At 40.3% G+C, this 12819-nt stretch overlaps 1 protein-coding gene across 2 annotated transcripts in view; it reads right to left on the bottom strand.

Annotated features, from left to right (window-relative positions):
- osbpl11 (oxysterol binding protein-like 11) overlaps positions 1-12819 on the bottom strand; it is a 133865-nt gene that overhangs the window by 76724 nt on the left and 44322 nt on the right. For both annotated transcript variants that reach the window (XM_059966357.1, XM_059966358.1), the window contains exons 3-4: positions 7432-7607; positions 2554-2633 (exon numbers count right to left, since the gene is read on the bottom strand). In XM_059966357.1, the coding sequence (XP_059822340.1) occupies positions 2554-2633; positions 7432-7607 (256 nt within the window). The remainder of the gene's footprint in view (positions 1-2553; positions 2634-7431; positions 7608-12819) is intronic.

The following is a 12819-nucleotide window of genomic DNA, read 5'->3' as shown; positions in this document are numbered from 1 at the left end:
TAAGGAGATAGCAGATATTTGTAGTAAACACAAGGTGGTGATTGTGGGAGATTTTAATTTTCCACACGTAGACTGGGAAGCTCATTCTGTAAAAGGGCTGGATGGTTTAGAGTTTGTGAAATGTGTGCAGGATAGTTTTTTGCAACAATACATAGAAGTACCGACTAGAGATGGGGCAGTGTTGGATCTCCTGTTAGGGAATGCGATAGGTCAGCTGACAGATGTATGTGTTGGGGAGCACTTCGGGTCCAGTGATCACAATAGCATTAGCTTCAATATAATTATGGAGAAGGACAGGACTGGACCTAGAGTTGAGATTTTTGATCGGAGAAAGGCTAACTTTGAGGGGATGCGAAGGGATTTAGAGAGAGTGGATTGGGTCAAGTTGTTTTATGGGAAGGATGTAATAGAGAAATGGAGGTCATTTAAGGGTGAAATTATGAGGGTACAGAATCTTTATGTTCCCGTTAGGGTGAAAGGAAAGGTTAAAGGTTTGAGAGCACCATGGTTTTCAAAGGATATTAGAAATTTGGTTCAGAAAAAGAGGGATGTCTACAATAGATATAGGCAGCATGGAGTAAAGGAATTGCTCAAGGAATATAAAGAATGTAAAAGGAATCTTAAGAAAGAGATTAGAAAAGCTAAAAGAAGATACGAGGTTGGTTTGGCAAATAAGGTGAAAGTAAATCCAAAAGGTTTCTACAGTTATAGTAAAAGCAAGAGGATAGTGAGGGATAAAATTGGCCCCTTAGAGAATCAGAGTGGTCAGCTATGTGTGGAACCGAAGGAGATGGGAGAGATTTTGAATGATTTCTTCTCTTCGGTATTCACTAAGGAGAAGGATATTGAATTGTCTAAGGTGTGGGAAACAAATAAGGAAGTTATGGAACCTATGACAATTAAAGAGGTGGAGGTACTGGCGCTTTTAAGAAATTTAAAAGTGGATAAATCTCCGGGTCCTGACAGGATACTCCCCAGGACCTTGAGGGAAGTTTGTGTAGAAATAGCAGGAGCTCTGATGGAGATCTTTAATATGTCATTAGAAACGGGGATTGTGCCGGAGGATTGGCATATTGCTCATATGGTTCCATTGTTTAAAAAGGGTTCTAGAAGGAAGCCTAGCAATTATAGACCTGTCAGTTTGACATCAGTGGTGGGTAAATTAATGGAAAGTATTCTTAGAGATAGTATTTATAATTATCTGGATAGACGGGATCTGATTAGAAGTAGCCAGCATGGATTTCTGTGTGGAAGGTCATGTTTGACAAACCTTATTGAATTTTTTGAAGAAGTTACGAGGAATGTTGACGAGGGTAAGGCAGTGGATGTAGTCTATATGGACTTCAGCAAAGCCTTTGACAAAGTTCCACATGGAAGGTTAGTTAAGAAGGTTCAGTCGTTAGGTATTAATGATGGAGTAATAAAATGGATTCAACAGTGGCTAGATGGGAGATGCCAGAGAGTAGTGGTGGATAATTGTTTATCGGGATGGAGGCCGGTGACTAGCGGGGTGCCTCAGGGATCTGTTTTGGGCCCAATGTTGTTTGTAATATACATAAATGATCTGGATGATGGGGTGGTAGATTGGGTTAGTAAGTATGCCGATGATACTAAGGTAGGAGGTGTTGTGGATAATGAGGTGGATTTTCAAAGCTTGCAGGGAGATTTATGCCGGTTAGAAGAATGGGCTGAACGTTGGCAGATGGAGTTTAATGCTGAGAAGTTTGAGGTTCTACATTTTGGCAGGAATAATCCAAATAGAACATACAGAGTAAATGGTAGGGCATTGAGGAATGCAGAGGAACAGAGATAGGAATAACTGTGCATAGTTCCCTGAAAGTGGAGTCTCATGTAGATAGGGTAGTGAAGAGGGCTTTTGGAACGCTGGCCTTTATAAATCAAAGCATTGAGTACAGAAGTTGGGATGTAATGCTAAAGTTGTACAAGGCATTGGTAAGGCCAAATTTGGAATATTGTGTGCAGTTCTGGTCACCGAATTATAGGAAAGATATCAATAAATTAGAGAGTGCGCAGAGACGATTTACTAGGATGTTACCTGGGTTTCAGCAATTAAGTTACAGAGAAAGGTTGAACAAGTTAGGTCTCTATTCATTGGAGCGTAGAAGGTTGAGGGGGGATTTGATCGAGGTATTTAAAATTTTGAGAGGGATAGATAGAGTTGACGTGAACATGCTGTTTCCATTGAGAGTAGGGGAGATTCAAACTAGAGGACATGATTTGAGAGTTAGGGGGCAGAAGTTTAAGGGAAACACGAGGGGGTATTTCTTTACTCAAAGAGTGATAGCTGTGTGGAATGAGCTTCCTGTAGAAGTAGTAGAGGCCAGTTCAGTTGTGTCATTTAAGGTAAAATTGGATAGGTATATGGATAGGAAAGGAATGGAGGGTTATGGGCTGAGTGCGGGTAGGTGGGACTAGGTGAGATTAAGGGTTCGGCACGGACTATGAGGGCCAAGATGGCCTGTTTCTGTGCTGTGATTGTTATATGGTTATATATGGTTATAAAATTCTAGATTCAGAACAAGCTCATCTTACCTTCCCAATAGCTTCTGTATGATGCTGCGTACAAATCTGAAGTCTACTGACCCAGTGCTGGCGTTCTTTTGCATCAGTAGCTGGAAAATATATTTAAGATTACACAGAGTAATTATTTAATAGTAGTATTACCTTGTTATCCATAGCATTCCTTAAATAACATTTCTAATGAAATTGTGTTCCACTAGAAACCAAATACAGGCAAGCAGTAAAACACAGGATACAGCTAATGATCAGAAGAGTCAACTTGTGCCTCAACAATTCTCAAAGACTGTTACATGTATTTAAGTATACAACTATTCTCATGGAAACAAACATGTCAACATACTTGCACCTATCAGATGAGATGGCAGAGTAATTTTTTTGGTAATATTAATTTAAGAAAAAAAAGTACCAGGACGCCACGACTTTTATTAATTGGCAGATAACTTTTCGTTTCATTCAAGATTAGCCTATACTGGGTAGTCAAAAATAGACTCAATGCCACCCGAACTAATCTAAAAAAAAGTATACCACAGCCAAACAATATTACTATACAATAAAGCACACGTCACACATTTATCAAGCTAATAATTGTGCAATTACACAAATAGTTATATACAATAAACAAAACTGAACTGATAAAGGCAGACAGGGAATCTTGGGAACAGCAATGAACATACTAACATGAAATCCTGGAAACATTCAATAGCTGAAGCAGTCTCTAGAAATACAGTAGGAATCCAATGGACAAAAACTTGCTGATTGAAAAGTCTTTTTGCTTACAACCACTACTAATCCTTAAAGGTTTTTTTTTTGAGAACACAAAGCACTGAACTGGCTGGGTAGATACTTTCACCAATGCTTTGCATTGTACAAGGCTGGATTCCTTTCTCAAACAATAGGGTTTCCCTTCCTCCACCACTGATCCTATCCCCACCCGCTTCCCCTCCACTTTCCAGACATCCACATTCACCCATCTTCTCACCACTTTAGCAGTGTATAGAGATCCTCGTCCATACCTATCACCTCATGAGCCTCCATACTTAATGCTTCCACCATCTCCAAAGGGATCCTACCACCAAACACATCACCTCCACTCCCCCAACCCTCCTGAATTTTCCACAGGGATTGCTCCCTCCGTGATTCCCTTGTCCATTTGTCTCTTCCCAGTAATTTCCCTCCTGGCACATATCCCTGCAACCAGCTTGCTATACCTCCTATTCACCTCCTCCCTAACCTCCATTCGGGACCCAAACAGCCCTTCCTTCAGTCGTGAAGGAGGGTCTCAGTCTGAAACGTCAACTATCTGTTCATTTCCATGGATGCTGCCTGACCTGCTGAGTTCCTCCAGCATTTTGTGTGTGCCACTCTGGATTTAATGTAATTCATGTTCTGTCCTTGATTGCAAGAAATTGCAGAGAGTTTATATTTAGAGATGCAGTGTAGGATAAGCCCTTCCAGACACCCGCCCAACAACCCTATTTCACTCTAACTCAACCACAGGACAATTCACAATGACCAATTAACCTACCTGGTACATGTTTGGTCTGTGGAAGGGAAAATGAGCTCCTGTAGAAAACCCATGCATTGTACAGGGAGGTCCTGACAGAGGACGCAGAAAATGAGCTCCAAACACTGATGTCCCAAGATGCAATAGCATCATGCCAAGTGCTACACAGCCATGGTATCCAATACAGACACAGCACAACACAACACAGAAACCAGACTCCCCTCCCATCTACACTTGTTACTGTCTCAGTAAAGCAGCCAGTATAATAATGATCATTCCAATCCCAGACATTCTTCTAAAGGGACGTTCTTCTATTCCAAGGCTGTACCAAAAGGCTCAAGGACAGCTTCTATTCCACTGTTTAAGACCACAGAATGATCACCTCATACAATAAGACAGACTCTCGACCTCACTGTGATTTTATAATATGATCTTATGCCTACCAGCACTGCATTTTCTCCAAGACTATAACATTTTAATCTGCACACTTTTACTGCCTTACTTTGTACTATCTCAATGCACTGTTGTAATGAATTGATCTGTGTGAACACAATGCAACACAAGTTTTTTTGCAGTACTTCTGCGCATATGACAATAATAAACCGATTTACCAATCAATTCAGACTTGAAAAACTAAAACAAACCCAGCTACAAAAAACTTGTACAAACTAGCTAGTTGTTTTTTTTAAACTCTCATGAATGTCCCCAACTTTCAGACACTACACCAACTAAAATCAGTTAAGTACTTAATAAAGTACATAAAAATAAAACAATTATGATTAAAAACATTACATTTTGCATGAATAACATTAAAATGGGGCAACTGTTAATTGTGTTGCAGTATTCTCTGAAACAACATTCAAATGAGCTTCCACTTCTGAGGACAGATTCCCCCATGTTGCTCCTTTCAGAGTTCAGTAATGGACAAGAGCAATGAAAGAGCACAGACAGTAATGCTGGATTTCAATATTTACATGAACAAGAGCTCCAATCTTATTGGCACTGAAGGAGAATAAATTTCAATTAGCCAGCACAATACTTCTTTACAAGTTTCAGACCAGTGTCTCAGCCGATGATCTTTAGTTAGATTGGGAAATGGTATCATTGGAAAGAGTTCATTGTGATTCTTCCTTGGTACATGCAGAATAAAATGGAATTTGGAAAGTGAAATGATGTCTGGAATGTTGTGATAGTCTGGAGATGTGCACCTCCCAAAGTGAGAGGAGATAAAGAAAGATGTTTTCTTCCTTGTGGGTCCGTTGTCCCTGTTTTCCTAAACTATCTGTCCGTCCTAAAGATTGAAGTGATCAGGAGGTGCAACTGGTATAACCGAGGAATGGGAAAGTACTGAGGTGACAATTATGTTATGTTTTAAAGGAATCTTAAAGGGTATAAAAAGGGGGCACGTTCTTTGAATAGAATGGAACTTTCTTGTCATTGCTCAAGACAGCAAGATTCCAGTGCTTTTTCATCCCGTACAAAACAGATATTTACCATGCATATGGTACAGCTTAATTTTTAAAAAAAAGGGCAACAGAGCTTTGTCTTAGACTGGATTATGATTGGTGCTGGCGCTGAGAATTGAAGATAGAGAGAAATATATCAAGAGACAGAAGGCGTGAGAGAAATGCAGGCTGCCTGCAAGATTCCAGTTCTGTGGCAACCTCCGACACTGCAGAGATTGACTTGCTTAGTGAATGATTAGCATTTTGATTTCTGTACTGCTACTCCTGTAGACATTTGTTTTCTTTCAGTGTTGCATTTGTGCTAGTTCTAACAAAGTGTTTTCTTGTGGTGACTTTGCTGATACACAATATCCTGAGCTGAATAAGGAAAGAACACAATAAATTTTAAAATAATGTTTCATTACAATCAAAACAATTCTAATGAAAGGCTACTGACATGAAAGATTAACTCTTTCTCTACACACTGATACTGCCTGATTTGCCAAGTTCAGTTCTGGTCTCACATTTCCAGCTTCTGCAATATTTTGCTAATGGAAAGTATTACAAATTGGAAGAGCAAAATGTCAGTGAATTTTTTTGATTAAAACATGTGCAAAGAGCTTTCTGGTAGTCAAAAAACAGAGTTCTGGTTTCTTGCTTTGTGGCTAACTGGGAGCAAACAGATCTTAAGCCTGTATTAATTTATACATTCTTTGATAATAAATATACTTTAAACATAATATAGGGCAGTCATATTCATTGCAGTAGCAGAACTATTACCAGCAATGAACATCTGGGGGGCAAAAATTACTATCTGAAAATTTTGAACTCAAGGATTGAATTTAGGAGTTTACAAAGAGCCTTTAGAAAAAGATGCTTTTCTACTAAGCTTCTGTGGAATAGCAAAAGAGGCAGAGTCAGAGAGAAAATGGAGAATTAAAGAATCAAGCTTAGAATCTTGAAGGCAAACATCACTGTGGCAAAGTAACAAGTATATGTTAGCCAATGAAGACAAGATGCATGAAATTAGTTTGTATTTGCTTGCGTTCAGAAGAATCCACAACCAGGAAATATAATTGCATAATTGTAATAGTGGGTCATTGTGGGAAGTGAAATCAGGAAGAAATACTTTAAAGAAAAAGTTGTGGAAAACTCATTTATAATATGTTTTTTAAAATAAAATTTGAACAATGAGATGCTTCAGAGCCAGCCAGCATCAAAGTTCAGCAGCATGTCATCTGGAACTCTAACAATGAAGAACACTGCATGGATGCCACGGGAGAGAAGCAGATGAGCTGTTATTTAACAAGGAAGTTCACTCCTCTGCTGAACAAGAATCAGATGACCACACAAAAACAATCACCACCATAAGCAACACACACAAAATGCTGGACGAACTCAGCAGGTCAGGCAGCACCTATGGAAATGAATAGACAGTCAATATTTCAGGCCGAGGTACTTCTTCAGGACTGGGAAAGAAGGGAGAAGGTGCCAGATTTAAAAGGTGGAAGAAGGGAAAGGAAGATAGCCAGAAGGTGACAGGTAAAGTCAAGTGGTAGAAAAGATAAAGTGGGCTGGAGAGGAAGGGATCTAGTAGGAGAGGAGAACAGACCATAGGAGAAAGGAAGGGGAGGGGGGATTCCCAGGGGGATTGATAAGTAGCGAGAAGAGGTAAGAGGCCAGAGTAGGGAATAGACAGTTTGGAGAATACCCAGTTGGAATATAAGGTGTTGCTCCTCCGCCCAGAATATAGCCTCATCTTGGCACAGGAGGAGACCTTGAACCGATATGTCAAAACAGAAATGAGAATCAGAATTAAAATTAAAATTAAAATGTGTGGCCACTGGGAAATTCTGCTTTTGGCAGATCAAGCAGAGGTGCTTAATGAAGCAGTCACTGTCATAATCTATATCAAACTGACTACTGCCCACATTACTATACCTCTTAGTTTATACTGTTCTCCAATGGCGGCATTGACAGTAAATGTGTGAGAGTCTTCATCACTTGGTGAGATGACAGCCCCTGCTAGCTGTAAAGTGCCTCTTGGCTTCAAACTTCTGGACTGCTCGTTGACAAAATATTCCAGCAATCCAGCTTCATGATTTAAAACAAAGAACCTGGTGGAGGGGAAAATAAGGATTCAATGTAAAGAATTAATATAACAACTTTTTTTTTTGTTTGTGTTAGGACAACATACAGGATTGGAAAATGTAATGATTTTCTGCTTCCAGGAACTAAAATCCTTAGGATGAATAATGTGTGTTTCTAAATCATCTCAATAGTCTACTGGTGCTCAGGAAGATTTCAAATATCGGAAAAAGCAAAGTACAATTACTTCTTTTAGACTAACACAGCAAACCAATTTGTTATTTTATAGCTAAACTACTATAGTCGTACCTTAATATTCGATCCAAAAGACATCAACTTTGACAATGCTGTATTTACTCAGTAGTACATTTATCAGTCTAGATTATGTAATTAAATCATAGAGAGCATAGAATTTACAACAAAGATTCAAGAGCAAACTGGCATTCCGAGCTGCCGCCATTTTAAATTATAATCACCATTATCCAATGTTAAAAGTATAGGAATTTAAGTATTACTTTTAAAGATTAAAGATTAGCTTTATTTGTCACATGTAAATCGAAACATTAAAACATAATGTGAGCTGCACTGTTTGTGCCAACAGCCAGAGCCTGAGGACATGCTGGGGACAGCCTGCAAGTGTTGCCATGCTTCCGGCACCAACACAGTATGCTCACAACTGCCTATCCTGTAAGTTAGTGGTCACCAACCTTTTCAAGCGCAAGATCCCCCATCTCAGCCTTAGTGAAAGGGAAAATTGACTCCAAATCGATTAGTTACATGCATGCGCACCAGGGCAGAAGTAAAACCCCGCAACCTGGAAACAATCTCTCAACAGTATTTGTGTATTTACTTTGCTTCTTTTTTTTTCGGGATCTACTGGGAAAGTCTCAAAGATCAACTAATCGATCGCGATCGATGGGTTGGCGACCAGTATTGTAAGCCCACAGAGTCATGGGGTGAATATACAAACTCGTTACAGACAGTAGCAAAATTGTACCCAGGTTGCTGGTACTGTAAAGCATTACGCTAGCGTACTACCACTCACTGACACAGCAGGTGGCCAACTACTTGACACATTCTTTTCTCGGTCCCTGTGAGATGGAAGGAAACGGAAAACCCAGAGGAAACCCCTGCAGTGCAAGGGAGATTGCACAATCTCCACAGACACATCAAGATAAAATGCAGATCACTGGAGTAGTAAGGCAGCAGCTCCATTAGCTACAGCACTCTGTCATCCTACATTAAAGGTTGCATATTCTCATCTTCCTTCATCTTAAATTATTTGTAAAGTAACAACTTACAGTGCTCATAAGAAAGTATTGTCATTGAAAGACCACAATTGATATGGATTGGAAACCTCACCTCCTCCTCTTCAACCAATGACACAGGCAAATTTCTGGACTGCATGCTTAGTCCTCTCCTCCATACCAATAACTTATACTCCGGTTGGGTAACCTCCAACCTGATGGCATGAATATCAATTTCTCAAACTTCCGATAATACCGCCCACCCCCCTTCACCATTTCCCACCCCTTGTCCCTCCCTCACCTCATTTCTTTTCCCGCCCATCAGCTCCTTCTGGTTCTCCTCCCCCTGTTTCTTTCTTCCATGGCCTTCTGTCTCTTTCACCAATCAACTTCCCAGCTCTTTACTTCATCCCTCTGCCTTCAGATTTCATCTATCACCTGGTGGTTCACTCTCCCTCCCCCCCCCCCACCTTTTAAATCTACTCTTCAGCATTTTTATCTCTAATCCTACCAAAGGATTTCAGCCCAAAACGTCAACTATACTTTTTTCTCCATAGATGCTTCCTGACCTGCTGAGTTCCTCCAGCATTTTGTGTGTGTTGCACTAGTTATTATTGAAAGGTTTGTTGTAAAAAGGGTGAGTAACTTCAGGCTCCTAGGTGCGAAAATCTCAGAGCATTATCTTAGGCCTAGCACATAGATGCAACCATGAAAACAAGGCACCAGCATCTTTATTTTCTTGGAATATAAACAGATTTGACATGTCAAAGAAGACCCTAAGAAACTTCCAGAGATGTCCAACAGAAAGCAGTCTGATTGGTTGTATCGTGGCTTGGTAGTGCAATCTCCAATATGAAGGAATACAAGAGCCTATAGTAAGCGGTGGACTAAGCCATTCCACTTCAGGTTCCACTCAGCTCAGCATAAAAGAATCTACAAGAAGCAACAACTCAAAGCAGCATCATCTATCATTAAGGACCCCCCCCCCCCCCCCCGCCACCAAAGCATGCCCACTTTTCATTGCTGCCATCAAGCAGGAGGTACAGGAGCCTGTAAAACTCACACATTAAGATTCAACAACAGCTCCTTCCCTACTGCCAAGGGGCAACACAGTAGCATAGTGGTTAGCACAACACATTATAGTATAAGCAAACAGGGTTAACCCCAGCCTAATCACGGGACAACTTACAATGACAAATTATCTACCATCGGTATGTCCTTGGTCTGTGGAGGAAACTAGAGCACCCGAAGGAAACTCCTGTGGTCAGAAAGGATGGACAGACAGCAGCGGGAATTGAACACATGTTGCTGGTACTGTAAAGCGTTGTGATAACCGCTATGTTATCCTGCCACCCTCATTGTCACGCAGGCTGTGTATAATTTACATTAATTTAAGTTCATGCTAATTTATGCTTGTAATGTACTGTGATGCTACTTGAAAAGTTGATTCTCATGGCATGAACACTCTGCTCTGTGTGCCTACGACAATGAATTTGAACATCAATACTTTTCCTTACAATGAAGCTCAAGGACAACTTATATCCTTTACCATATTGGATGTCCCTTGTATGTTAAGACCTCACAATCCATGTCACTATGACCTTTTATCTTCTGCTTGCATTGCACTCTTTCTTTATCACTTTATTCTGCATTTTTTTTACCCTTTTTAATATTATGATGAAACTTACTGTATGGATAACATGCAAAGCAGTTTTTCACCGTAGCTTGTTACATAGGAGGTGTATAGATAGGGTAAATGCAAGCAGACTTTTTCCAACAAGGTTAGATGAGACTGGAACTAGAGGTCATGGGCTAAAGGTGAAATATTTAAGGGAGAGATAAGGTGGAGATGTGTCTCTATGGAAAGAGTGTAAGGCACTCCTTCCTTCTGCTAAACCCTCACCTCTCCGATCAGGGTCACATGACCATTGGAGCAGCTGGAGCATATCACAAATCCTTGTTATGTGACCACTGATATCAATACTCTCTGACGAGTATTGATAATGGCTGGGGTCACCTGACTTATAAAGTCACTGCCCAGAGGAAGATAATGACAAAGCACTTCTGTAGAATTTGCCAAGAACAATCATAAAGCATGATTGTCCACTTCATATGACATGGTACACGATGCTGAAAATGAGGAGGAATTTCTTTGCTCAGAAGATGACGAGATTGTGGAATGAGCTGCCAGCAGAAGTGATGAATGCAGGTTCAATATATATCCAATGGACTCAATTTCAAGGACTCTCCACTGTGCTCAATGATAAATAACTAAGATAGATCAATAATTTTATTAGCTTTTTTCTTCTTGTATTTGCAGTTGTCTTTCGTACATTGGTTGTTTGTCTTGTGTATGCATTGTTATAGACTATTGCACATCTTTGCATTTACTGTGAATGCCCACAAAAAGATGAATTTCAGGGTGGTATATTGGACTTCAATAATAAATTTACTGTGAGTTTTATGACAGTTATAAACCAATTTACCCTTCAATTTTGACCTTGAGCTCTATGATGTAATTGCAGGTTCCGACCACTAGTGGGCTCCAAGAATATTTCTTTCTGAATTAACCCACATATTATCCACATACACTCTGAACTGAGCAAAAGCAATCTTACAGAGGTGCAGCTTCTGAAGCCCACTAATTGCATTTAGTCAGAAGGCATCCTCTACAAACCAATGCTACCAGAACTGCAAGTTGAGTTAACTTGAAGACCACAGCAATGCAAGTTAACTGCATGGAAGTTCAGTTCGATTGGAAAGCTGTTAACATAAACGACTTTCTCCTTCTCCCAGTTCTATTTTTATGGTCTACATATTAAACATTACATAGCAGACCAAATACTGGCTGCCAAGTACCAAGGCTGGTAGTAAGGCTTCCTTCTACAGGATATCCTTAATTGTTTCTTGGGAGACAGCAATAATTCAAATCGAGCACCCAGTGGGCTGAAAAATTGGCTTGAAGGAAGGAGTGACAGGGCAATGGAGAGATTCCCACCCCCACCACCCAAAATTGGAGGCCTGAAAGCAGTGGTCTGCTGTAGGGAGTGGCACTGGGTCCCATTGTTTGTCATATATTAACAACCTGAACCAACATTCCAACTGAATACAATTAGTGGGCTTCAGAAGCTGCAGCTCTCTAAATGCTTTAAGTTCAGAGCTTACGTGGATAACATATATTTCAGGAAAATATTCTTTGAGCCCACCAAGGATCAGATCGGAAACTACATTACAGAGCTCAAGGTCAAAATTAAAGTAAAAATTGGTTAATCATTGTTGTAAAGTTCACAGTTACATCCATAATGAAGTGTTTTGAGAGGTTGGTGATGGAACACATCAATTCCTGCCTGAGAAGTGACTCAGATCTGCATAATTTGCTGACTGGAGCAATAGGTTCATTGCATATGCCATCTCATTGGCTCCTCACTCAACCCTGGAACATCTGGACAGCAAAAATGCAAACATCAGGATGCTCTTTATCGACTACAGCTCAGCATTTAATACCATCATCTCCTCAAAACTAATCAATCAGCAACAAGACCTTGGCCTCAATACCTCCTTGTACAAATGGATCGTTGATCTCACTTGCAGAACACAGTCAGTTCGGATTGACAACAACACCTCCTCCACATCTCTATGGCCACAGGAACACCACAAGGCTATGTGTTTAGTCCCCTGTTCTGATCGCTTTACACTTCTGACTGTGTAGCTTAGCACAGCTCTAATGACATATTCAAAGTTTGTTGTAGGACGAATCAAAGCTGGTGACAAATCAGCATACAAGAGTGAGATTGAACATCTGTCTGTGTGGTGTCATAACAACAACCTTGTAACTCAGCAAAACCAAGGAGCTGATTAAGAACTTCAGGAGACAGAAACCAGAGGTCCACGAGCCGGTCCCACACGTTGGGGTGAATCATGGGTGGAGATGGTTAGCGACTTTAAGTTCCTAGGTGTTATTATTTTGGAGGACCTGTCCTGGGCCCAGCATTTA

This window comes from Hypanus sabinus, chromosome 4, assembly GCF_030144855.1.
Source record: "Hypanus sabinus isolate sHypSab1 chromosome 4, sHypSab1.hap1, whole genome shotgun sequence".
In the NCBI taxonomy this organism is placed as follows: domain Eukaryota; kingdom Metazoa; phylum Chordata; class Chondrichthyes; order Myliobatiformes; family Dasyatidae; genus Hypanus; species Hypanus sabinus.
Note: the sequence above shows the minus strand (reverse complement) of the source record. Positions and strands in the feature narration are given on the sequence as shown.